Source organism: Cuculus canorus, chromosome 1, assembly GCF_017976375.1.
Source record: "Cuculus canorus isolate bCucCan1 chromosome 1, bCucCan1.pri, whole genome shotgun sequence".
In the NCBI taxonomy this organism is placed as follows: domain Eukaryota; kingdom Metazoa; phylum Chordata; class Aves; order Cuculiformes; family Cuculidae; genus Cuculus; species Cuculus canorus.
Window position 1 is genome coordinate 132,164,352 of NC_071401.1, and position 27,654 is coordinate 132,192,005.

Here is a 27,654-nt window from a genome sequence, read left to right on the forward strand (position 1 = left end):
CCTTCCCCCGCCTCTCTCGCCTCGCCTCGCCCCGCTCCGCCGGGCTGCCCCCCCCCCCCCCCCCCCCGCTCTGCCGCGTCCCCTTTAAATGCGAACGGGGCGGTGCGCTGCCCGGCGCCGGCCCCCGCTGACTGTGTTAAAACTTCGGCGGGGCCATTTTGGGGGCAGTAAGACCCAGCCGCGGGCCCGAAGGAGACGCACCCGCCCTTCCATCCTGCCCAGGCACCATGAGCGAGGCGGCGGAGACCAGCACCGCCACCACGGCCACCATCTCTGCCACCACCACCTCTGCCACCACCACCACCGCGGCAGCAGCAGCAGCACCCGCCGCCCCGGACACCAACGCTAAAAGCCCCACCATCTCCGCGGATGCAGGAGAAGCCGCAGCCGGTGCTGCTGCTGCTTCCACCGCGCCCGAGACGGAGAAGAAAGTGCTGGGTGAGTGCAGAGCATCCCCGGGATGGGGGGCGCCTGTGGTGGGAGGGGATGGAGGAGAGGTGGGGGGCGATGGATGGAGCACATGGCCACCGCCCAGCCTGGCTGCTTCCAATTCCCCCGCCGCGCTGTGAGTCAGGCTGTGCCTCCTCCTCCCTGGACGGGGGGAGCCCAGAGGCTCGGAGTTGGCACCTGTGTGCGGTAGCCACTGCCCCGCACGGACCCGGAGAAGCTCCCGGGGCCGCGGGAGCTTGTCCGGGTCCATGCGGGGATAATAAAGCGTGGGAATGCATCCATGTTTATGGATTCGCGTCCTGCTGGGGCATCTCCTTTGGGAACAGGGTGCTGGTCGACCTTCCGTGCCCCTCGTTAATCATAAAGTCTTGGCACATCTTCTCCGTGAATAAAAAAAAAAAAAAAAAATGCTGCCGGAACGCCGCTAGGATCGTGTTTTGCTTTAGTTTCCACTCTGTCAAAATGCTGAGTGGCCATCGCGGTGCTCAAGCCCAGTGCGTAGCTCGCGGCTTTTTGTTGTGGTTAAATGGGATCAGACTCTTAAAAGGGCAGATTTCAGACTTTGCTTCTGCTTTTTATGGCCGCGTGGCTTTAGGAGGTTGGGAAGGAAAAGCTGGGGCTGGCTTCATTACTCCGCTCTACTAGCGCGGAGTCCTGAACTTCACTAAGGAAAGACAGCGTCTTCTCTTCTATCTTGTAGCAGGCAGAGGAGCTGGGTAGAGGATTTCTCTGGAGCTGAGGTAGGAAGGATTCTAGTAAAACGTCACAAGGAGCACGAGCAGCAGGTCGAGAGAGGTGGTTCTGCCCCTCTGCTCTGCTTTCTTGAGACCTCACCTGGAGTATGGTGTTCAGTTCTGGAGTCCTCAGCACAGGAAGTACGTGGACCTGTTAGAGTCTACAGGAGGCCATGAAGATGATTAGAGGGCGGGAGCACCTCCCATATGAGGACAGGCTGAGATAGTTGGGCTTGTTCAGCCTGGAGAGGAAAAGGCTTCGTGGGAGAACTTTATAGCAGCACTCGAGTACTGAAAGGGGCTACAGGAAAGCTGAGGAGGGGCTCCTTTTCCGGGAGCACAGTGACAGGTCCAAGGGGTAATGGGTTTAAGCTGAACGAGGGGAGATTAGGTTAGACATTAGGAAGAAGCTTTTTACTGTGTGGTGGTGAGGCACTTGCACACATTGCCCAGAGAAGTAGTGGAAGCCCCATCCCCGGAGGTGTTCAAGGCCAGGTTTGATCAACCTCATGTAGTGGAAGGTGTCTCTGCTGATGGCAGGGGGTTGGAACTAGATGATCTACTTGGAACTAGATACCTTCCAACCCAAACCATTTTATGAGAACAGAAATGGGAGCTATGGTTTATGTGGTTTCCCCCTTTCCTGGTATCTGATTCATCAGTAGTCAGTGAAGACACACCCATATCTGTTATTATGTCTGTCTGGTTCTTGCCTTAACATGGCTTGCTTCATTCTTGGTAATGGTTTAATCTTGTTCACCTCTTGCTATTGCTTGAAGAACGGGGGAGGGAGTGAAGGCACAAGAGCCTTTCCTGGTCTAGCAGGAAAAAGAAAGTCACCATGGTGATGGTTCTGCATGCTGGCCTTATTGTTAGACAAAGTTAGAAGGAGTTGTGAGAAAAATGATCATTGAAAATAGTACTTGAAAATGGACTTGCATTCAAGTCCACCTTAAATGTCCCTGTTAATGATCTTGTAATTATGTTCACTTGAGTCTTGTCTTATGAAGGTCCCATTAGAAGCGAGGTTTGAGGATTGCCCAGGGCATCCAAATGTCTGACTTCTAGGAATAAGAGTAAAGGTTAGTCAACTTTTTTTCTGTTTTGGTCACAGGAGGCCTTGACTTTCCTTGTTAGAACTAGTGAAAAGATATTTTGTCATGGGTGTCATGGGTGGGAGTGGCTGATGATTGTTTCCTCTGATGACATCAGAGTATAGTGTCTTGTAGAAATATGTGGGCTTTCACTTTGTGATGGTATGGGTATCATCACATCCACTACCTTCTCTGTCTCATCAGTAAAACTGGTTATGATGGTTTCCTCTGGGCTTGTCTTCCTCCTTGCCCGATCTCCTTGCTGTGACAGCTCAGGCTTAACAGTGGCCGCTCCATGGCATGTGTAATGGCATGGCACATTTGGTGTAATGCTATTGTGATTGACGATCTTCCTTCCACAGTGATGATTACAGAGACTGTAAGAGTGATCTGGATAGGGAATGGTATTTCCTTGGAACACTGTCTTAGGGAATATATTGGAAAATCCTCTGGCAGCTTGTGTAAAAGGAGTGCTGTTGCTCTGAAGCTGTGTGTGGACTTCATTTATCAGCAGTCTGCTGGACATGTGGAGTGAGTTTTGACTACCTCTCCTTCCACCATCTTTGACTCCTGAGAGATTTTTTTGGGCTTGCTAGGTTTCTCATCCTTTTCCTAACCTGATTGAAGCAGGCCAACAGATTCAATTGCTCTTTTGAGGGGGAAGGAAAGGATGGTGGTGAGGGAATCGGTGGTATTAGGCTTGTTTCTTAAGGCAGGCTAAAAACTTGTATGTGCCACTGGCACCTGCTTCAGTGCTTTTTAACACCCCTCTTCTTACCCTGTTATTTATCTTAGTGCGGTGAGCTCTTGCATGTAGCCAGTACCTTTGTGGGAGCAATAAGAATCTGTACCTAGTTATGTCCCCAAAGCCTTCACCTATCAATGTGAAGGCTGTTATTGTTACTGAATCGGTACTAGGCAGTGAAACCTTGGGGTCTGACCTTTTGTAAACAAGATTCCTTGGAATGGATGCTGTAGTAGTTAGACAGCCCTTTTCTCTAATAACTGTCTCAGTCTTAACATTGTTTTACTTCTTTTAAATAAGAACACTTTCTGCTAAAAAGTTGTATTAAAGAAAATGAAAACCTTCTTAAAGCGCAATGGGAAATGGCCTGTTATTACTTTCAATAACAGCAACCATACTACAGTGGACTGCTGTCAATGAACACTCCTATTTCAGCTTTGTATTCAGGAGACGAGGAAGAGGTTGTTTTGTCAGAGGGGTATACAAGAATAGTAAGACTGTGAGACTAAAGGTCTGTCTAGCTCTGTCATCTCCTAGTGGATGTTTAGGCAAGAATGTAGTTGTAGAGCATATGATAGTAACGATTATTGAATCACTTAATGGTTTGGGTCCAACTCCCCTGCTATGGGCAGGGACACCGTACACTAGATCTGCGATGTGGTCTTTTTGCCTCAAGAAGACTGGCTTGGACTTTTTAACTGGAGACTGTATCTAGACTCTTTCCCTTTTAATTGCCTCTTGGGTTTCTCTCCACCCCTCAAACACGTCAGATTTTTAGCAAGCAGTCATATGTTGGCGACTAGACCCTTTTCAAATAAGCACTATGTAGACTGCTTAGATAGCTGTGGTCGTGCTGTGTAATAAGTAGCATCTGTTAAAGTCTAGAGTCCCGAATTCTCACTTTACTACAGGCTTAAAAAGTATAAGTTTGTGGTCTCCACCCAGTTGCCACGAGGGAAGGAGAGGTTGAACTACCTCTGTCACAGAGTTCCTCCCACATGTTCCTATGTGTTGGAGGAACAGGTTTTGCCGGATCCTATAAGACACTGCAGTATGGCTTCTAAGAAAGATGATGTTTTGGTGTTGTGTGAGACAGTACCTTGTCTTGATCTAGAAGCTTTGTAATGTAAAGTTGCTCTGTTTGTAGATAGTAAATCATGGATCATCTCTAGGAGCAGGAATATAAGAAGAACAACATCTTGCAGTGTCTTGCTTGGTTAGGGTGATGTTGACAATGCAAGTGATGTGCTACAAGGATGTGCTGCTTCTCCACTTGAGAGTTGCATGGCTTCCTTGGTCAGTCCTAATTTCCAAGGAAGAAAGAAAGGATGAGTCTGAGTGAAAGGACACTTTCAAACAGCTTTCTAATATGTTTTGTATCTAGCTACTAAGCTGAAGGGAACTGATGAATGGCTATGGGATTTTTTGGCTTCACTGCTCATTTCTGGGATAAGAAATTTAAAAAGAAGGGATGGTTGGCCAGTTCTGAAAATAAAGCTGGACTTCGTTATAAATGCTGTGTGGTAAATTCCTGGCTGAAGGAACAGCAAGTTAAAGCACTGCTTCCTGCTACTGTGTTAGTGTAAACTGAAGCAGAGATGATGGTAATACTTAGAGAGGGAACAGAGTAGGTCTGGTTGTGACTTCATGTGCAGGTATAAAAGTATTTTTGTAACATTCTTGTACTTCATTGTGTTAGAGTAACAATTCTAACTTCTTCTTCCCAGCCACCAAGGTTCTTGGAACAGTCAAGTGGTTCAATGTCAGAAATGGATATGGCTTTATCAACAGGTATGTTTAAATTATGATAGTCATATTTATACTGTACAAAGACTCACAGTACAGATAATGTTCCATACATTTAGTAATTGGAACAGAGACCAAGGACCTGACTACAAGTTCATGCCGTTGATAGCCAGATTTGACCAGGCTTTCAACAAACTCTGCTATAATCTCAGGGGACCTTCCATTTCTTACTTCCGCTCCTTGCGACCACTTCCCTTAAGTTTTGTGTATATGGGGAGAAAAGAGAGGGTGAAATTTGTTCTGCAACTTGTTTCTCATCTTTGAATAATCATAAACTATAAAACCGTGATTGTAATGAGCTGTACATTCTTTCATGACTGCCTTCCTTTTTTAAAGGTGGGAAATACTTCTGGATAAAAATTCAAGTGTTAACCAATTGGTAAACATACCTATCATAAATGCACGTTGAGTTTCTCAGGTATCATCTGACTGAAGATATTCCAGGCCCAGGTTCACAGAAATTCTATCTTTGTTTCTTCTCCTCTGAATGTGCCTCTGAATGGCATCGTTAAACCAAGTAGCTGTAAGTGATATGGATCACAGACTAACCTTAGATGCATAAGACCCATGCTCCCATGTTACTAGAGGAAACTCTGTTTTTTAAGACTGAAATACTTGTGGGGGTTGAGGGGCTTAAATGTCTTCTGTGCTTGATTAAAAACAAAGAAAATCTTGAATTGGGAAGTACGCTTAAAGTTTTTCTTAGCAGTTGATGCAAGAGCCTCCAGCTGCATTTGGTGTAATAACTTGTTAGCCTTCTTGTTAAACTGAAGTCTGTTATTACTGTAGTTCAGCATAACCAGTTTTGGATTATGCATTATCTTCACAAACCCTGACTCACTTGTTCCCTCTGCAGAGACGGAATTGAGTGAATGTATGGCCCAATCCAGGCTCTTTGTTTGGGAACACAGAACTAAGGTCTTGGGCTTGTCTTCGTGCTTTGTATGTAAAAGCCTGAACTGGCTGGCCTAATCCAGTCTGGGTTCCCCTCCAGTGGATCTCCTAACACCTCTTGTGCATGGTTGCCTTGAGTTTCACTGAAAGGAGAGCTCTATTAACAGCTGTGGCCAGTCCTGTTGATAGTCTTGCTTGACCTCTGGAGTAACAGCTCAGGTTGCAGCCCCTGTGGAGGTCTTTTTGGGGAGTGGAATAGTGAAAGGCAAGCAGTCCAGTCATTAGCCCTGTCCTGTGTCAAAATAAAATATTGAATGTTTGCCAGAAGATGACAGGGAACATCCCCTTGACCCCCACCCTTCTTAAGAGGGGGGTGTCCTTTCTGCTGTCAGGTATATACGATCCTGGAAATTCAAAGTAGAATCTTGGTAGCATAAGCTTGCACAGAATGTATGGAATCCAGGAGATGTACCACAGAGTGGGGGAAGGAGGGTTTCAGTTGTGAAGTCAGGGATTTCTATTTAAGTCTCTTAGTCTAAACTCTTATGACTTCTCACTTTCTTTTCACAGAAATGATACTAAAGAAGATGTATTTGTTCATCAGGTAAGACAGCAGTAACTGTACTTAGAGATGTGCACTATGATAGACTTCTAATGCAACTTCCTGGAATAGCCACCCAACCTTGTCCTGGCTTCTCCTTAGAATACTTAACTGCAAAGACTTTCAATAGAGATATATGTTGAAACTTTCAGGGGGAAGTATCAGGCTGTTTTCCCTCTCTCTAGAGTTATAACTGAATGAGAAGCTGTTGTAACCCTTCATGTTTTCTTTTGTATGCTCTGATTTGAACACTAAGGGTTTTCTTTGTGTGTTTTTGTTTTCATTTTGGTTGTCACTTTCCTGGGGGGAAGTGGCTCTTCTATTTTATAACAAATAGCTTGCTACTTGTTGTCTGTCCTTTCCCTCCTCTCCCTGCCCCCCCTAACTTCCTTATGTTCCTTGTGCCTCCTGTTTTTTCCTACCGTCTTTGTTTGCAAGTCTGTTCTGCCTGCCCTCCCTGGTATTGGAGAGAAAGTGATCTAGTCTGGCCCTTGACCAGCCTGGATTGCTGTCAGCTGTTGCTGCATGAGGCAGCTGCACTTCGGAAGAAGAGGAGGAAGGCTGTGTGCCAAGTGTGCCCAAGCAGAGAAAGGTTGCCCAGTGGCTTGTCATTGGTTAACTCTCCTTGAGCTGTCAGTAGGCTGTTCTAAGTTTATACTGCAACTCTTAGGTTGCAGGCAACTAATGGGAAGATGGAGGCTGCTGTCTCCATGCAATGTAAACCGATTAGTTGGCTTAGAACTGGTTTTGCATCATCTGACACTCTTACTTCACCAGAAAATGAGATACTGCCCCTGTAGCTTGTCACATATGAAATGTCCAGAGGCGCATGTGATCCTTAAAAGCACAAGTTTTCTCTGGCATAAGTTAAAGTATTTCCATCAAATGTAACCAGGAAACTGAGTTCATCACAGAGGATGATATGTGCATATGCAGCTGTGTTAAACATGCTGGTTGGTGTTGAGAGTTTAGTTCCTGTGGCTTCATGACTAAATAGCTTGTGATAATTGTTTCTCTGGGTCAAGAGGTATAGGCTGATTAACCATAAATGAGTAAAGCTAGGGGGGAATAAGTCTAGTACTTGCAATGAGTGAAGATGATATTGAGAAGTGTGTAGAACACATTCCTGACTCAGTTAGCAAACTTGGAGCAAGAGCTCTCACTGCATGTATTGACTTGTAATGGTCACTCCTTCCTTATTGGCAGAGTGCTGTGTGTGTGCTGATAGATGCTGCCTCTGCAGCTTGATAGGAATGTGTCTGGAGAAAGGTTGGAAGAGTTCTAGTAGCAGAAGCATGTTCTGGATAGGCAGCGCTATAGCAGTGCCTTGAAGATGAATGAGGTCTCCTTGAGACCTGTGAGAAGGTATTCTGGAAAACGGTTGTACTGATGACAGAGATAAGAACAACATCAATCCATATAGGGAAAGCTGCCTCTGTGGGGACTCTTAAGAGTGAAGGGCCACAGCAAGCTAATGTTAACTCTCCTGATTTTTTTTCTTTCCTTTGCCTGTGGAGAAGACTACTCACCTAAATGTAAACTGGAAGGGGAGGGGACTGTATTTCCAATCTCCTGTGGCTGGAATGCCCTCAGAGTGAGCACTTAGTAAAACTGGCTTGGCATTTCAGAAATGCCACATCACATGAAAGTGTGCATCTGATTAACCCTGTGGGTGGGCAGTGCATGGCAGAGTAGATGGTTCCAGCATCTGGCATGGGTTGGTTGCAGTTAGATGTTCTTCAGCTCTTCCCATCTGAAGCTGTTCCTGTGTGTGAATGTGCTTTTTCTGGAGTTCCTCCCTGAGTGCTTGGCTTGGCAGGGCCAGCGGATGGGACCTGCCCAGTGAGGGCGGCAAATCCCCTGTGTAAGCAAACATCCTGCTGCTAGTTCCCTTTCCATGGTTAGTGCTGGTTCTGCCCCTCCTCCCTGTGCCTGTTCTGGGAGGGGCTGGATTACATGCCTAATCCCTTCAGAATAAGGCTGACCTAGTTGAATAGATACAGCCTCCTCCCTGCCTCCGCAGCAAGCTCCCAGCAGGGAGGGAACAGGCTGATCTCCTGATTGGAATGGGGGTTAACGCTCTCTGTGTCTGGCTATTGGATGCTATTTATAAACCTAGTACAGATTAAAATGCTTTTCTCCTTAGGGCATGCATGGCTTGCTTTGAATTAACCCTTTGTCTTGTGAGGGACTCAAGCAGTGTTTCAGGGAAGGGAAATTCTTCACTTGCTTTGTCTTGCTTGCACCCTTGCCCAGTTGGTTCATGCAAGGTGCTTTCTAGGGCACTGTCTGTTAGAGGTGGTGTGAACAATAGGGATAGATCCGCCTTGTAGGGTGAGTGTCTGAGGTGGGGAACGAAGGGTCTTGCAATTTAACACTATTAAAAGTGTCACTAACCAGGGAAGTCTGATTTAGTTAGGCATAGCTTGAATCAACAGTCTGTAAGGAGGAGGTAGTATCTTCTGTTGCACGTCTGTCTCTTTCTTCACTGGATTATATTGATTGTACTTGGCCTGGTGTATGTGCACCAGTAACTGGTGTAATAAATCTTGGCTATTGCTATGACAGGGCTGGATGTGCCCATGATGTCATATAAGAACTCTTCCAAACAAAGTATTGAAATACCTCTGAAGACTCTTACAGCTGTCTGTTCATCAGTGTCCCCTTGGGAAAAGAAAGGCTCTGTGTTAATTGTTGAGTGCTGTCTGTGTTAGCACAAAACATTTGTCTTCTGAATTAAAGAAGCTGAAGCCTGCAGGATGCTGGTGAACAGTAATGGGGATGATAATGTTTTCTCCCCTCTGGATATACAGAGTAAAAGTCTTTTCATCAAGCTTAGAGCTTAGGCTTGTTAGAGGTTTATTTCAGCAATGTTTACCTGCAGCTGAAGTAGTAAGTAGTAAAGCCATATAGAGTTTGGTCTGAATTCTATGACTTACTCAAAACTGTTCCTGGTTGCATTTTAAAACAGATTGCAGCCTCTGTCTCCTTTTGGCAGGTTATTAATTTGCAAGTATGGATTTTTGAAGTTTCTGTCCATAAATCTGGAACAGAACATGTGGAATCCTGTTGAATTAATCTTCCATCACCCTTCTTGGAGGATGTTTGAGGAGCTTAAGTAGCTTTAAGTACACTCTCTGCTGAAAAGATATGAGGTAGCCTTTTTTTCCTCTGCACTTAAAAGGAAGGGGAAGGAGTTTGAAATAGTTTGACATCTCAGTCATATGCAAAGCGAAAGTCTTATGAGTTTGTCAGTTGTGTCAGTACAAGTAGCAGTGACAGAATTAAACCCTTAATCTGAGTGATGATAATTATTTTAGTATTAGTATATAGCATTTACAGAAAAACTAGTACTTCCAGCTGATTTTGGAGACGGGGCAGTTACACTAATAGATCAGCAGAGAGCAAACAAAGCTGTCTCAGCTGATAGTGGGAGTCTGTTTGCTGAGGCAATTCCCAGAGGAATTCAATTGAGCAACTCATTCTCTTCCTGTAATAAAAAAAGAAAAACAACGAACCTCTTGGGTTGTTTTTGCTTTGGTATCAATAATATGTACATTCTTATATTCTTCCTTAAGCTATTCAGGGACACTGCAGGGTACAGGGAAAGATGTGGCTAGATCTGTGGCTGGAAGGACACGCTGGCCTGTTGCCTGAAACACAAAAGGGACTGTATTCTGCAACAACGAGAATACTTTTCCTAAACTGGTCAAGCTCAACTTTAGACTGATTAGAACTTTCCTTCAGTGGGAATTGTTTTAGGCTATTGTTGACTGAACTAATATAGTTGCCACACACGGGCAGCAACTCAACTGACTTTCATTCTGCCTGTTTTTCTTGAACTACCGATACGACAACTGTCTCTTCTGTTTCTATCCTGCTTCCTATTTCTTAAGCCAGACTTGTGCCCCATGTTTTCTTGTGTGCTTGTATCAACTGGATCTGCACCTGCCTCCTTCATGCTAACAACATATACTTGTATCGGGAAACTTAAAGTGAATTGGTATTTAATAATGTAGGAACATTAAAAGTAAAAAGCTGGGTCCTAGATTGGCTTGTATAGTGTGTGTGTTTGGTGTTTGGTTGGGTTTTTTCCCTCCCCCTGCATCATCCAGACTGTGAACCCTTAACTAATGAACAGAGAGTCTTACTAACTGCCTTTTGTGGGACCCTAGAATACTCCACAATGAAAGGCATCTGTAGTTGACTGGGTGAAAATCATTCCAGGAGGTTTCAGTGTTCCTCTCTGAGAAGGTTTTCAGTTGGTTTTGATCCAAAGCCAAGTTGTTAATAGTATTTTGGGGTCTCAACTAGGAGATGACTGTGATTGTCCATTCTGGTACTACTCCTCTGTTCTTCAGGGACTCACGTAAGTTTTGTAGTACAGTGCTTGGGTAGAATGCTTATTTGTTACACCAGGGTTATAAGAATTCTTCTCTGTTACTGTGAGTTGCAATGATAACTTGTAGCTAATCCCATCTTCTACAAAAATGCTTCTGGTCTTAAGATCTCTGGAGATGGTCTATAGGTCTTATAATGACTGAAAGCATGGATCATACTTGTTGCTAGAGCTTCCTGGATACAGCTTGCAGGAGATCAACAACTCTCTGTGCACTGTTCATACAGAAATATATAATTATCTGGATATTTAGTAGACTTGACAGGGGATCCTGAGGGAACAGCTGATCTGTAGACTTGAGTACTGAGAAATGAGTAAACCTTGACTGAGTATTGCAGAGCCTGTGCGATAAGAGTATTTGAAACGTCTATGTATTTGAAATATCGTAGTGTGGCAACTGATGTGGTATTAGAATTGAGATCGTAGCAGAATACTGTCCTTCCGTCATCTACTGGTCTGTGAATGTGTAAGATGAATAAGATAAACTAATGTGTTTTTCTTTATCTTCTTTCTTTAAAGACGGCAATAAAGAAAAACAATCCACGGAAATATCTGCGCAGCGTTGGTGATGGAGAGACTGTAGAATTTGATGTGGTCGAGGGAGAGAAGGTGAGAGGTTATGGAGCCTTAAGGATGTGGTCCAATAGTTAACATGGCTCTAGTAATGAGTAACATGGAGCTTTAGCTGGCTTAGCATCTGGTTGTTTTGTCTGCTGTGTTAATCCCTGGAGTGGGTGGCATTCATACAGCTTTCCTGTGGTAGATCTGTTTTTTAAAGGCTTCATTATGAAGTGCTTCCAGACATACACCAAAACTCTGCTTTAACTACATCCCAGTGCTCCTAGAACTTGTGATTATTTACTTAATAGAGCATTTGAAACTTGCAGTCTGCCCAGTAAGCATTAAGTGATGCATGTATTGCCCTGAAGAACTTGTCTTGGAGTCTGGCAGCTTAACTGTAAGAACACTCAAGTTCTTTGTCCTTCTACTTTCTCAAAAAGTTTTTGACTTTTTTTCTGAGCTTTTTTAATTTTTTTTTTAATTAATTGTTTGCTACTTCCTTTTTTTTTTCTCTGAACTGTCTGGCTGAAGTGGGTCTTTACTGTTGTGTTATAGGGTTGAAAATGACAGACCTGATTTTCCACTCCTTTAAGAAAGGAGTCTCTGTAGCTTGGAACTGATGCAAACAAGCCTCTTTGTCTGATCTTCAGTCTACTCCCTTTCCTTTCTTCTTCCACCTGGTGGTTCTTTTCTCACACCATTCTGGCTTACTTTCTTTTGGCCTTTCAGGGTGCAGAAGCAGCTAATGTCACTGGTCCAGATGGAGTCCCTGTAGAAGGCAGCCGCTATGCTGCAGACCGGCGCCGCTATCGACGTGGCTATTTCGGCCGACGCCGTGGACCTCCTCGAAGTGTGAGTTTAGCCTTTTTTAGTGGTGGTCATTCTACCTCCTCAGCAGTCTTATAACCCCCTCAGGAGAGAACTACAGGTTCAGCACTGGCATATAGTAAAACTGTCATTGCTTAACTACGTTGTGAGCGTTCTTAGTAATAGTCAGGGTTCCTCCAGCACATCATTGATGTTGATACAGATATTTTCTATCATTGGGTGTCCTGTAGGTCCTTCCTTAGCATGTCTTTCTGGAATGTTAGAAGCATGTTTTTGGGTATTAATAGTGTCTGTTTGAAGTGTAAACACAAAGGAGTGAGACACTTAAGTCATTCACCATGCCCTTTAGCTGAAGCAAGGGGAAGTATTTATACTGCCTTAAGTAATACTACCTTAATTTGGAAGGGCTACTTGGAGAACCAGATTTGTTTAGAAGTTTGTCACTTTCGTATGGCATGGTCGTAGTTTGACCAACTAGATGAAACCTCCATATATCATCCCTTCATAGGCCTCTGCCTACAGCAGTACAGTGTGAAGGTAATGTAATTTTATCTTTAAATGAACTGTGCACCACTGTTTGTAACATCTGCCAGCCTTCCTAAGCAGCTTTACTGCAAGTTTTTGCAGAAGAAGTATGAAGTACATGGCTCTGACTGTAGCAGTTTTGACTCCTTATGCACGTCATGCTTGTGCTAACCTGGTGACTGGAATGAACCAAGAAACTGGAGCGTGCAGCAGGCTTGACTGTCTTTCCTTTAATAGTTGAACCTGTGTTCATCACTTGCAGGAATGTATGAATGATCCAATTATGAGAGCCTTGGTGGTAGTCTCACCCAAGCACCATAACTCTCATCTTGTTCTACAGACTTGACAGCATGGAAGCAAACAGAACAAGTGTTGTCAAGTGCTTTCTTAAAGCCTAGCTGCTCGTGCTAGCAATCATGAGGTCTTTTCTTTAATCTGCTGGACACCACTGAGCCTTAAACACGTCAAAAGTGTTCTTTCCAAGTCCCTTGGAGACTGCTAGAATTCGGTGCTAGTAATTGATGGCTTATTACTGAGTGTGTCTTTGTTTTTGTGGTGATACTGTTTGCAGCTTCAGCTTTTGTGCCAAGTGGCAAAGAACTAGGATGCCTGGTTTTGTTCAGGTTTTTGAAGTTTCCGGTCTTATGTTAGCTCATTCGCCAACTCTACTACAGTGTTGATTCCACTTGCTATCCTGAGATTAAAGTCTTCCTCAATGGTCTTTAGTCAGAGTGAATGCTTTAGCTGATAGTATTGGTGTTGTGTTGGAGCTGCTCCGGATTTTAAATGAGCAGACATGCCAAGGCTTAGACAACACTGTACTGCTGAGTATGGAGAGCAGCTGTTTCATTCTAATTGAATGATAATGTGAGACCTATCTTGGACATGGGAGACCTTCAGTCTCAGGGGACTTGTGCTAGGAAGTGTTTTCATGGATGCCTAATGCATGCTCATGCAGCTAAAAATCAGACTTGCATATGATGCTTTAACACACTTGGATCCTGGTACTTGAAGATGTTCCTTGAAGGGGAACAAATTGTGATGTTGCACTGTTCCTTTTGGCTTGCTTAGCTGAGTCCTTGGATTGATTTGGTGTGGGTATCAGACCTTTGCTGTTGTGACTGATGCCTGGTGTCCTGTGAAGTCATCTCTCACTTTATAACCTAAAATATATTGCTCTTTCTCTGGGATCACGGGCTCCAGAAGAACTGCAGGTATTCAAACATTGTGAATAATTTACAAAAGGACGTGAACCTGGGTGTTTGATTACCACCGTTCATGAGGTTTGGCCCTTTTCTTTAGCTTGTAGAGCGTCTTCTGAATGTCTGGCCTTCCCATCAATGGATTGACTGTTTGTCTGGATTTCATGGAATTGCAGAGTGGTTTGAGTTGGAAGGAACCTCAGACTATCCAGTTCCAACTCCACTGCAATGGACAAGAATTCCTGCTAGATCAGGTTACTCAAAGCTCCACCCAGCCTGGCCTTTAATGACACCAGGGATGGGTTATCCACAGCTCCTCTGGGCAGCCTGTTCCAGTGTTTCACCACCTTTGTCATAAACAATTTCTCCCCTGCATCTAGCATAAATCTACCCTCTTTTAGTTTAAAACAGTTACTCTTTGTCCTATTGCAACAGGTTCTGCTAAAAACCTTGTCCCCACCTTTATCAGTCATCTTTACATATTGAAAGGCTGCAGGTAAGGTCTTCATGAAGCCTATCTTCTCCAGGCCGAACAATCCCAGCTCTCAGCCTTTCCTCATAGGAGAAGTTTTCCATCCCTGTAATCATCTTGGACATCCTGTGGATCCATTCCAACAGGTCCATGTCTTTCTGGTGCCGAGGGTTCCAGAGCTGGACTCAGGACTCCAGGTGGTCTGATGAGAGCACAGCATAAGGGCAGAATTGCCTCCTTTGACCTGCTGGCCTTCTGGGCTGTGAGTGCATGTCGGCCCATGCTGAGCTTTTTATCCACTAGTACCCCAAGTCCTTGGCAGGGCTGCTCTCAATCACTTCATTTTCCAGCCTATATTGATAGCCTGTATTGCCCCAACCAAGATGCAGGGCCTCAGTATCATGATTTGGTTTGGTATCATCTATTAAAATTAAGTGTAAATTCTGTTCCATGCAAGGGTGATGGTGACCTTAAGTATCATTCCCTTAGCATGCCACTCTAACAGGTAGCAAAGTGAACTCCATGGTTGCTATTACCTTTCAAAGATGGTGCTGGCCAGGCGGTGACATTGGCTAGCTCCTTCTGTGCTATCAAATGTGTCCTGTATAGTCTCAGACTTATGTGTAAGACTTGTTTAAGTGATATTTCCCTTTCATCTTCTAGCACAGTCAGGAGCTCCTAGTGCAGGCACAGCTCATGTTCTGCTACGCCTGCTGAATTTTCTGTGTGTTTCAGTGGACCTTAAGTGTGTTCTGCACTAGTTTGAGGTGCAACTAGTTGTACTGGGCCTTCTTGCCTGCCTGTTAGTTGTCTGAACAAGTCAAAGCTCCCCTTCAAGGATGTCTTTGCGGGACTGTCCCTGGAGCTGTCCTAGTGTAGGTCAGGGAAACAGCTAAAACTTGTCCAGATATTCTTGTCACTTCCTTTTTGCTTGCTGTGATACATGAATTGACCTAATCTTTTGTTAAAAGATACTATACTGAGTTGGAAGGTTCCTGTGGAGGAGGTTGAGTGAACAGGATCATGTGTGTGCTAGACATGGTGTGGTGCTTTTAAGAGTGTGAATAAAGCTTTCTTAATAAATGAATCTAATACATTTGCTATTGCTATAGTCAAACAAGACCTTAAGGCTCAAGTTTTGTTTTCTGGTCAAATTGCATCTGTTTCAGTGACTTCTAGCAGTATTCTGGAGCCACGCTTGACTTCTGGCTGGTAGACCTAGGTCCTTTGACAGGGATATTAATGTAATGTGTTAATTGATTTTTTTTTTTTTTGTAATACTATAGAAGATGCAGGAAATTATCAGGACTTCTGGGGTAAGCAATTTGGTTGCTTTGCTGCTCGGTTTTCAACTGATTGTTTAAGCCAAACCCATTTAAAATACTGACATAGCAACATTCAGTTCAAGATGAATAGGATAATGTTTGTATTGTTTCAGAGCAATGCTTTATCAGGTTTAGTCATCCTTTCACTACAGGAGATGGAGTCTTTTATCTGAGATTCCAATGCAGGCCTCTGTAGGGAGGAGTGGGCTTGAGCTGTGCCATTAAAAACATGTAGAAATTCAATACTGATTTTGGAGAGCTGTGAATGTGATGCTGATCATAAAGCACTACAGGAGAGCTTTGGCTGATTAAAATACTGCTGTGTGCCCTTCCCTACAGTTGGCTGGCTGATGCCTTGTTAGCTTCTGGCATTGTCCCTCAGACAAGATCTTCTAGGTCTTTGTGGTTCTGTAACTGTGGTGTTGCGCTGCTAGAACCGAGCACTGGTTCCACACATGCTTGCTTGAAAATCCTGGAGAAGTGGTGCTTAGGCTGAAGCACATTCAGGATTGCTTTAGCTTTGCTTCTTGTCTTCCCTTCAACATGTTGCTGCACTTTTCGCCTGTTCCTGAGCTTTGCCAGTACTCGCATCAGGAAGAGAGTAACAGCAGGAGCAGCATTAAGTCCTTCCTTCATAAAAGGCAAATTCTGAGACCTCTGAATCACTATTGCCATGCATAATTCTACTGCTGGTGTTGCTCACCTTACTCTGAGACACTTCTGACCACCCATCATGGGTATATTAAACTGTAAGGCTATGTATTACCAAACATCTTGATATAAACATGACAGATTGGTGTTGCAGGATAGGTATAAGTAGTGTAATGTTGCTGTAAACTAGTAAGTGTAACTTCCCTTTTTTGAGTATCTCAAATACTTCTCAAATACTATCTCAATTACATCTTCTGATCTCAGGGATCAGATGCTACTTGTAACTACACGCTTAGTCAGTGGGAGTTCCTTTTCATATTTAGTTATCCTGATCAGTTTTAAACATGAGAGAACAAAACAGTGTTATTTATGATTATGGATTTTTTAATCGAATTGATTTCTGTGCTCACCTCAGCAGCTGATCCTGTCATGTTGTTCAGAATAGCTGGAATAGCCATCTTTAGGTACAGCATGTGAAATATTCCAATTGCCTTTAGGCTATGCCTTTGTGTTTCTTGGAAAGCTACAAAAACATTTGAAATCCTTAATGCATTTGGTGGGTATTTTACTGTGTTGTGAGGAGAAGATTGCCCAGGTTGGTGAGTAAGGTTCGTTCAGTTCCTTAAGATTTCTTGTTACAATCTACAACACTCCAACCTTTCTAACTGTTAATCATCATGTTATCGTAGCTAAGGAAAAGTTCACTGCCCATGCAGTTACTAGTGATTGCCAGTTAAAATGGAGTAAAATATGATGGCGATGGTTAAAATAACTGTGTGGAGTTTGAAGGAGACCTGTCAGACTTAGGTCTGAAGGCTGTCAAGAAGCAATAATTATTGTTTCCTGCTGGATCCGAACCAGAAGACGTGGAAAAGGAAGCCCATATCTTGTTAAAGCCCTCTTTGTAAAGGGAAGAGTAGTTTAAAAAAAAAAAAAAAACCACCAACAAAAAACCTCAAAACAAAGCACAAACCAAAAAAAAAAAACAACAAAATACCAAAACTGAAATACAGCTTTATCAGCTTTATCAGTGAACGACTAAAGGGGAAAGATGACCACTTTGTGTCTGGAAAGCTGAAAATGTTGGGTAAAGCAGAGTATTTGACATGTTTTTCTACCTTTAAATTTCTTGGTTTTGTGGGAGTTCTCTGTGAAATGGGGCTTTGTGTAGAATGTCTTTTGATTAGCTTTCAAAATTCAGAAGTAAAGTGTCTCAATCAATAGCACTCTTTCCATAACATGCTTAACACAATGTGTGCTGTGTGTTGAAGTGTCTCCATACGCAATGGAGGTTCTCTGCCTTTCTTGACAGACAGATGGGGAGGTATTGGCAGGTGGCTTAGTCTGTTACTGTGAGGAGCAAGGGCAGCATTATTCCTCTTGTTCTGTCCTACTTTTATCTTTGCCCAAATTGAAACCTTCTGAGTATCTGCTGTTTACCTCATATCTGTGTGTTTCTGTACTGATATGCTGGTTTTGAACTTGTATTCATATCCTTGGGCTTAGTATACTGCCCGTTAAGTAAGAACATTTCATCTTTGACTTCTCTCTTTTCTTTTGATTGTAGGGTGGTGAGGGAGAGATCAAAGATGGGGTTGCGGAAGGAGGACAACTTAATCAACAAGTCCATAGGAATCCTACTTATCGTCCCCGCTATCGCAGGTTTGTTCTATTTGGTCATTGTTATATTTCAATGCTCTTGTGATCTATGTAGGTTTCACAAAGGTGAGGAAGCTGTATTCCTTGGTATTAATGTGTGTGCAAATAAGGACAATGAGAAGTACTTTAATTACAGGGAGAAACGTGGGCCACAGGAGTTGTCTGATGTGCTTATATGTTGCTTGGAGCTAGGAGGAGGTCAAGAAAGGGCAAAGAATTCTTTGCATCCTGTTACTTCTCACAACTCAGCACCATACTGAAGTGAGTTTTGGAGGATCTGGTCTTCCCAGCTGAACTCTTATGCTTTTCTCAAGTAATGAATCCAAATCGCCCTTGATCTGGACAGGTGGGACAACCATCTGCAGGGATAGGGTGTGCTTTGACTGTGGTCAGTAGCTTGCAGTTCAGCACAGGACTAGTAGCTTCTGCACATCCAGCTCAGTCTGACCTGTTATGTAGGCTTGGTTTTAAGCACTGGTGCTACTTGTAGGTACAGACAAAAGCCTGTAGTTCAGTAACGTGTCTTATCTGTTACAGATCATTAGGTTCTGTTGTAGTGTTACAGTTACCTTGTAGTGTCCTGGACTGGTGGAGAAATTGCTGTCAGTCAGAACTTAAACTCTGAGTTCTGTGAGGGCTTCCAAAGAGAAAGTAACAAAATAGGATTATTAGTTATTCTTGCTAGAACTTTTGGGGAATGGGAATGCTAAAGAGTCTGGAGAGCTTCCATAATGTGATAAAATTCATCAAAATTATTGAAGGGGAAAAAGTGTGTGAATGGTGGAAGTAGCTGAGGACTCTGAGACTGGGAGAAGAGACAAATAAAGACAGGTTTTAGAGGTCCTCAGAATAATAAGTGGCATGGGAAGAATGGATGCATTTTTTTGTTGTGTTCCTTTTTTTCCCCTGTAATTACACTGTGAGGAGCCTTCAAATTAAGGGAGTGGGGCACATGCTGAAAAGCAGGGAGGTTTATAGAACTGTCCAGGTTGAAAGGGAACTCAAAAAATAATCTAGCTGAGCCTTTTGTGGGAAGGGGAGGCTAGGTAATATTGTCTAGCACCTTGTCCAGTTGCATCTTAAAAATCTTCAGTGATGGGGACTCTGCCACGTTCCTGGAGAGTCTTTTCCAGTAAATTATTGTTCTCACTGTAAATCTTTCTTATATCAAGACAGAACCTCTCCTAGTGCTACATGTACCTGTTGCACCTTCTCTTCTCTTGTGAAGAGAGAGCCTCTGTCTTCTTTGTATTTGCCTTTTAAGTACTGGAATACTGTGAGTTCCATCCCACAAGCCTTTTCAGTCCCAGCTCCTTCAGACTTTTCTTGTAGGGCTGGTTCTTCAGCCCTTTTATTATGGCTCTCTTGACTATATGCCATCTGTATATCTCTTTCTGAATTGCAGGGACCAGAACTGGACACTGCACTCTACCCAGCACTTATCAGTACACACCTAGAGTGGGATCATAAAATCATAGAATGGTTTAAATTGGAAGGGACCTTAAAGATCATCCAGTTCCAACCTCCCTGCCCTGGATCAGGAGGCACATCCCAAACATCCCACTAGATCAGGATGCTCAAGGCCCCATCCAACCTGGCCTTGAACACTTCCAGGGATGGGGCATCCACAGCTTCCCTGGGCAACCTGTGTTAGTGCCTCACTACTCTCATCGTAAAGAATTTCCTTCTAAGGTCTAGTCTAAGTCTGCCCCTCTCCAATTTAAAGCCATTCCCCTCTGTCCTATGACTCCATGCCCCTAGTAAAAAGTCCCTCCCCAGCTTTCCTGTAGCCTTTTCAGGTAACGGAAGGTTGCTGTAAGATCTCCTCGGAGCCTTCTCTTCTCCAGGCTGAACAACCCCAACTCTCTCTGCCTGTCCTCATAGCAGGAGTGCTCCCTCAACCTGCTGGCCATGCTGCTTTTGATGCAGCCCAGGATATGGTTGGCCTTCTGTGCTGTGAGCACACATTACTGACTCACCTTGAGCTCCTCATCAGTCAGTACCCCCAGGTCCTCTACAGGACTACTCTTAATCACACCATCCCCTATACTGTATTGAAACTGCAAATTGCCCAGGTGTAGGACCCTGCACTTGGCCTTATCGAGCCTCATGAGGTTTGCACAGGCCCACTTCTCCAGCTTGTCCAGATCCCTCTGGGTGATATCCTGTCCTTCTGGTGTGGCAACTGCACCACTCAGCTTGGCGTCATCTACAAACTTGCTGAGGGTGCACTCGATCTCACTGTCTGTATCATTGATGAAGATACTCAGCAGCACTGGTCCCAGTACAGACCCCCTCAGGGATACCACTTGTCGCAGATCTCTATCTGGACATCGAGCCGTTGACCACTACGCTCTGGATATGATCATCCAACCAATTTTTTATCCACTGAACAGTGCACCCATCAAATCCATGTCTCTGCAATTTAGAGAGAAGGATGTTGTGGGGGACCATGTCAAAGGCTTTACAGAAGTCCAGACAGATCACATTCCTTGGTTTTCCCGTGTCTGCTGCTGTGGTTGCCCCATCATAAAAAGCCACTGGGTTGGTCATACAGGACTTGATTAGTGGCAGCCAGCATGGCTTCACCAGGGGCACCTCCCCATCCTCCATGTGCTTTAGCATAGCTTCTATGATCTGTTCCATGATGTTTCCAGGCACAGAGGTGAGACTGACAGGTCAGTAGTTTCCAGGGTCTTCTTTTCTACCCTTTTTAAAAATGGGCACAACGTTACCCTTCTAGTCACCAGGCACTTCTCCTGATTGCCAGGACTTTTCAAATCTTATGGAGAGAGCTTGGCAACCACATCAACCAATTCCCTCAGGACTCTGGTATGTGTCTCATCAGATCCCATACTTATATGTGTTCAGGTTCCTCAGGTGGTCATGAAACTGATGCCCCTCTACAGTGGGAGGTGTTTTACTGCCCCTCATCTCCATCTTGTTATCTGACCCAGGAGGGGTGAAGGATAGTGGTTGTCAGTGAAGACTGAGGCAAAAAAGTTGAGTTCCTCTGCCTTCTTGTCTGTCAATATGAGGTCACTGTTTTCATCTCAGTGTGGCTATGCTTTCTTTAACCTTCCTTTTCCGATCAACGTACCTATAGAAGCCCTTCTTGTTGGTCTTCACTTCCTTTGCCAAGGTCAGCTCTAGCTGCGCCTTGGCCTTCCTGCCCCCATCCCTACACAGCCAGACAGCGTCCCTATACTCTTCTCAGGTTACCTGTCCCTGCTTGCTCTGCCTGTGCAATTCCTTCTTCTTGAGTTCGACCAGCAGGTCTTGACTCAGCCACACTGGTGTCTTCCCTTCCCTGTCTGACTTCCTATATCTGGGGACTGAGCACTCTTGTGCCTCATGGAAAGCATCCTTAAATATTTTCCAGCTCTGTTCTGCTCCTTTCTCACAGGGTGTCCTACTGACTAGCTCCTTGAAGAGCTGAAAGTCTGCTTTCCTGAAGTTTAGGGTCCTGTCTGTACCCTTTGCCTATTCCATATCCCTCAGGACCTTGAACTCCATCAGCATGTGATCACTGCAGCCCTGTCTGCCTTCGATTTTGATGTCACTGATGAGCTCCCTTGTATTGGTGATCATCAGGTCCAGTATTGCATCGCCTTGGCTGGGGGTGGCTATTAGTTGGGTTAAGAAATTATCTTTGTGCTCGAGGACTCTGCTGGATTGCTTTACAGCTTGCTGTGCTACTTTTCCAGCATGTGTCAGCGTGGTTGAGGTCCCCGAGTAGGATGAGAACTTGAGAGCATGAAGCCTCCTGTAGCTGGAGGAAGAAGGCTTCATCGGCTGGCTGTCCTTGACCAGGTGGCCTGTAGTATACAACAAGGTTCCTGTTGGTTCCTTGGTCATTTATTCTAACCCACAAGCTTTCAGCCTGTTCATGGCTACTCTTCAATGACAGCTCTTCACATTCTATCCCTTTCCTGAGATAGAGGGCAATGCCTCCACCCCTCCTACCCAGTCTGTCCCTTCTGAACAGTCTGCAGCCATCAATAGCCACACTCCAGTCATGGAATTTGTCCCACCAAGTATCAATGATGGCAACCAGATCATAGCTTCGTAGTAGCACAGTAGCTTCCAGCTCCATTTGTTACGCAAGATTTCAGTGTTTGTGCAGAGGCACTTCAGCCAGGCTGTTGGCCACATTGGCGCCTTAGTGAGAGACCCTGTATTTCCCTTAAGGTGTTCTGTAGAAGTTTCATTCCTGGCACCTGCTGCCTCAGGAGCGTCTCTCCTGCCCATCGCAGCAGGACAACCGTGCTGTGGCATCCCTACTGTGCCCTGGGGCAGCAGGTGGAGGGCCCATACCAGCACCCCATCCCTCCAGCCATTGTGTGTCCTCCCACTTCTTGTCACAGGCAAGCCTGAGATTATCCCCCTCCCACTTTGCATCCAGTTTAAAGCCTTATCAATGAGTCTTGCAAGCTCCTGAGCCGACCCTCTCCCCCTTTGAGAAAGGTGGCTCCCATCTGATACCTGTGAACCTGGTGCTGTGTAGGTTATCCCATTGTCAAAAAACAATGGATGTTCTCAGGCAGCCAGGGATCTGATGTGCCTTTGCTGCAGCAACATGCTGGCTCGTGCTCGGGTTGCTGACTCGGGTTATTAAGCACACAGCAGATCGCTGGAGCTTTTTGCCATAGGATGTTGGCAATGTTAAAAGCTTGCATGAGCTCTGGGGAGACTGGTCAAATAATAACCACTTTTGTGATATCTCTAAATGGGTGAACTCTGTCTCGCTCAGGAAATCCCCAGCATGGAAAACAATTGGAGACTGAGAAGACTTTGCCCTTAATTTTTCCCTAGGGATCCATAGAACTGGGGAATGGATGCTTGAAGCCCCAGTAGGCTATTCTTAGAGTCTTAGTAAGATCACTTGGAGTTCACATGAACACTGCTTTCCAGTGGGATATGTGGAGTAAGCTGACGAGTCATCTATGTTAGTCATACTTTAAACTGGACAGTGTAGGATTGTTTCCTTCATTTTCCAGCATTAGTTCTGACACAATCAATCCAGCTTCCAGCCTCTACACCAAGGGAACAATTCCATAGCTGAGGAATTTGGTACAGTTAAAACTATCAGCATAAAACTGTCTGACTGCCATATCTTCTGAGAGGTTGCATCACTTTTAATTCCTTTAAGTGGAAAAGCTTCTTCACATTCTTGACTTGTTGTGCCTTGTTTTATCGTGGAGTGACAGGCTAAATAAAACACTGGATTATTTTCAGTGGTGTTCTTAGTAAAGCATTGTGGTACAGTCCCCCACAGCATCCTTATGTCTAAATTGGATACATCCATATCTCAGGTGTGATGGGTGGTCTGCTCAGTGGATGAGGAATTGGTTGGATGGTTGCATCGAGAGGGTAGTGGTCAACAGATGAATGTCCTGGTGGAGATTGGTGGCAAGCAGTGTCCCTCAGCTGCCTGTGTTGGGACCAGTGCTGTTCAGTTCTTCATCAATTACACAGACAGTGGGATTGAGTGCACCATCAGCAAACTTGCAGACAGCACCAAACTAAGCGCTGTGGTTGCCAATTGTGAGGGATGGAATGCCATCCAGAGGGACCTGGACAAGCTTCAGAACTAGGTCTATGTCAACATCCTGAGGTTCAACAAGGGCAAGTGCAAGGTCCTGTGCCTGGGTCAGGACAATCCCTGATATCAGTACAGACTGAAAGGTGAGGGGCTTGGGGAGTGCTGATTGATGAAAAGCTGAGCATGAACTCACAGCCCAGAAAACTAGCTGCATCAAAACTGTGGCCAGCAGGTCCAGGGAGGTGATTCTGCCCTTTATGCTGTGCTCTCATAAGACCCCACTTGGAATCCTTAGCACAGGAAAGACATACACCTGTTGGAGTGGGTCCACAGGATGTCCAAGAAGGTGATCAGAGGGCTGAACACCTCTCCTATGAAGAAAGGCTGAGAGTTGGTGTTTTTCACCCTGGAGGAGAGAAGGCTCTGGGGAGACGTTATTGCAACCTTTCAATACTTAAAGGGGGCTGATAAGAAATATGGGGACAAGCTTTTTAGCAGGGCCTGTTGCAATATTATAGGGAGGAGTGGTTTTAAACTAAGAGGGTAGGTTTAGGCTAGATGGAAAGAAGACATTTTTTTGAGGGTGGTAAAACACTGGAATAGGGGCACCCATCACCACTGTGGGCAACGATTCCTGGAAACATTGAAGGTCAGGTTGGATGAGGCTATAAGATACCTAATCTTGTTGAAGCTGTCCCTGCTTATTGCCTTCCACCTCTACTCTGAGCTCTTCTGTCTGTGCATGTTTGTTAAAGGTAAAAACCCTCTTATCTAGATTGCAGGAAATAGGGTGATACTGCTGCTGCTTGTAGGGATCTAAGCAGAATAAATTTTGATTCTTGAAAGTCTTCATTAGCACTTGGAAGTCAGGAATAGCACCGTACCAAGCACAGTGAGGCGCCTGAGCTTTTATATCCCTTGTGGGTGAATCACAAGGTGGATAACTTACTTCCCCATGGCAAACATAAGGCGGAGGAAAGATCCAGGTATAACTTACAGGTGGAATTGTAGTTCTTGGGGATCGCACCATTAATTATGAAGAGGACTGGACTGGCATATAGCTGGCAAGGCAAGCTTGGGAGAGTCAGTCAGTATGGCGTCCAATGGCTTGTTTCTTCTAGCCAGCAGCTCTACAACAGACAGTAGAATATGCTGATGTAGATTTAGCAGTGAAGAGACACCCAGACTGCTTCTCTAACTGAATGAAGTGGGTCTTTCTCTTTCAGCTGTATTCCAGATAAACTCCAAAGCGGTGCTTTGCTAGCATTCAAAATTGTTACAGGTAGTTAGAGACAGAGAGATTTTAGCTGGGCTAATATTATAGTAGTTTAATTTTCTTGGGCTTCTGTCATACTTAATGCATATTTCTTCCTTGCTTCAGAGGTCCTCCACGTCCACGCCCTGCCCCAGTGGCTGGAGAGGCTGAAAACAAAGAGAACCATCATGAGGCCAATGCTATGAGTCAACAGCCGCTTCGCCGTGGCTATAGGCGCCCATACAACTACCGGCGTCGACCTCGTCCACCCAATGCTCCAGCTCAGGATGGGAAGGAGGTAAGCATGGTCCTGGCAAACTCTGGTAGAGACTGGGTTTTGATGGAGTGAATGCTCAAGACTTTCTGTCCTGTAGGGATTTTAACAAGTATATTGTTGGTGTGCTGAAAGAATCTGATGGCAAAGTCCAAACTGGTGGTGCTTGAAGGTAGCTAGTTTCATTGCCTGCTTCTTGTGAACTTTGAGAAAAAGCATCCTGTCTTAAATGGAACCACCAGCAGCATAGGCGTTGCCTCTGGATAGTAGTTAATTGGGGTTGGACTGCAACAGATATTTTTGAAATGGAGAGAAGTAATTGTGCTTTCTAGCTTCCTCAAACCTTCAGTCTTTATGTAGTATGAAAGATAAATTTGAAAGCTCAGGGTCCATTTCCTGAACTGCTTGATACAGGTGATTTCAGGGAACTGTTTGTAAACACAGATTTTACTTTCCTGAGGAAAGAGTTTCTCATTCTATATCTGCGTGAGGTGTTCCCCTGACAGAGAATGCCGTATAATACTTAGTTTAGCATATTTCCTTTTGTTAATATCGTCTGAGGATCCAGCTTCCTCAATTATTTTAAAACCTGGGTTATGCTGGCCCTGCCACTGAGCAAAGGAAAAGTCTGGAGATCAGTCTTTGCCTATAATGAAAGTTTATTGTGTCTCAGACAAAGGTTACTGAAATGCCTGCTGAAAACCCTGCTCCAGTGACCGAGCAGAGTGGTGCTGAGTAATGTCCGGCTCCCCAGGCACCTTTACCATCCCTCAGGTAAGGACTAATTCCTGTTTTCCAGCTAAAGCAGTGTTGTGTATACTTTTTGGGCTCTGGCCATGTCCCCTTATGCATTGGCCAGATATTTGTGATAACTTCTGAGAATGCAAACCTTAGGCAAATCAAGGAACTGCTTGCTGCTTACTCCTCTTTCTCTACTCTACCTCTGTATTTGTCACGAAGTAAATTTTTGCTTTATCAGCCTGATTTTTCAGGAGGATATATCTGGTCTATATAGCATCTTCTGTGTTTTGCTTTAGGAAGATAATGTACTCTCAGCTTACAGACAGGATAAACCAGTCATGCTTATCCTGTCTGTTAAGGATAAGTTCCTCTCCACCTGACATTTCGCTTCTTGAACAGGAAAATGAAACTTAAACTGCATTTTTTTAAATGTGGCTTTTCAACAGGTGTCTTAAATACAACTCAAAAGTAACACCAAAGAAACACACAAGCAATAAATTTTCAACAGTGATGCTGAAAGCAAAGATTTGAAACATCGTAACTTAAAAGAAAAAAGATATACCAGCAGCTGAGATCCACGGAACGCCTGCAAGTTGATGCATGAAGAGAGAAAAAGAGAGCGAGATTCAGAAAGAGCAACCTCCCCAGTTTCAACAGCAACTGTGGGTGTTTGGGTTTGGTTTTTTTTTTTTGAATTTCACTGTTTCGCTAGTATTGAATTTGAATTTTTGAATTTTTCAATTTTTTTTTTTGGTATCAAACTGATAAGGGAAAAAAACCCAACCAAAGAACTGAAATTGAAATCAGATGCTTTTTTTATTGGATGCTGGTGCTAAACCTCCCAAGTGTGATGAGGTTTTTTTTTTCTGTGCCAGTCCTGTACACTGCAGGACGTGGGGAGGAGAAACCGCTTTCCTTGGTAAGATCTATTTGAAACTGTGCAGCATGGATGACGTTCCTCACAAATAAAAGTGATTTCAACTACTAAAATCTGGTTTAGTGTGTTTGTTCGTGTTTACCCTCTAAAATCCTTCCTAATTTTAATCTTACCGCTTCAGCACTTATTTGTGAGAATGAGAGCTGCCTCTCTGTTGAATGATGTATCTTGTCCAAAGTTGTGTGCAAGAATGTGGCTAGGTTAGGTAGATCAACTTTAATTTAAAGTAACTTCTGCAAAGAAATTGTACAACAGAGTTATAACCTACACTGTTCTCTCTGCTTTTCTGGCTGAAGTGGCATTAATGGTTAGGTGTTTCTTTTATGATCTTGTGGCAGGAGTGTTAGGAATTTGGAGTGGGTTACTAGGATATTATTTTCCCCATCCATTTTGCTAGGCTTCTGTTTTCTGTAAATGGCAGAATCTGAGCTTTGAGACTCCTCTGCTCAAAAAGATGAAGAGTGCTTAGTAACTGCTCCTTTATTCTTTTCCAAATAATGGCAAATAATTAGCCTCTCTACTTTTCCTTACTTGAAACCAGTGAAATCTTTGTACCTGTATCATCTTGTTTTAGTGAGCAAAGTACTTAACTTTACCAATGTGTATTTTGAATGTTCCTCCCTAAAACTTGGCTGTCTTGCACATGTTATCTGTCTACTTCCATCTGTTCAATATGGGTGTGTTTCTTCATTTATCTTGCTGTGTTCTTAGTTCACTAGTTCAACATTCCTCCTGGTCCTGTCTAACAGTGCTGTTATCCAAACCTTAATGTATTTGTTACCTTAAAACATCTCTTTCTGTTCTTAGCTATGCAACCTTTACCCAGCCTTTACTGAATAACATTTTGGGTAAAACTCCTTGGTCTAGAGCAATGCTAACTGTTCACGTGTAGGACTCAATGAGAGCAGAGATTCTTGGTAGGTGCTTTTTGTTCTTGTCTCCTCTGGCTTCTCTGT

The 27,654-nt window shown here is 44.1% G+C and overlaps 1 protein-coding gene across 1 annotated transcript; it reads left to right on the forward strand.

Annotated features, from left to right (window-relative positions):
* Positions 1-145: 145 nt before the first annotated feature.
* On the forward strand, positions 146-26,751 carry YBX3 (Y-box binding protein 3). Its single transcript, XM_054069124.1, has 9 exons — positions 146-438; positions 4,751-4,814; positions 6,294-6,327; positions 11,243-11,332; positions 12,014-12,136; positions 17,855-17,949; positions 24,873-25,044; positions 25,694-25,794; positions 26,208-26,751. Exons 1-8 carry the CDS (start codon positions 228-230, stop codon positions 25,757-25,759), a joined length of 855 nt encoding a protein of 284 aa, XP_053925099.1. The 5' UTR covers positions 146-227; the 3' UTR covers positions 25,760-25,794; positions 26,208-26,751.
* Positions 26,752-27,654: the final 903 nt, after the last annotated feature.

Excerpts from the sequence above, each read along its gene's own strand:
- YBX3 (XM_054069124.1), top strand. The coding sequence starts at position 228 with ATGAGCGAGGCGGCGGAGACCAGCACCGCCACCACGGCCACCATCTCT. Across the intron at positions 4,815-6,293 it reads GGATATGGCTTTATCAACAG|AAATGATACTAAAGAAGATG; the intron begins GTATGTTTAAAT and ends TTCTTTTCACAG. Across the intron at positions 25,045-25,693 it reads CAGCTCAGGATGGGAAGGAG|ACAAAGGTTACTGAAATGCC; the intron begins GTAAGCATGGTC and ends ATTGTGTCTCAG.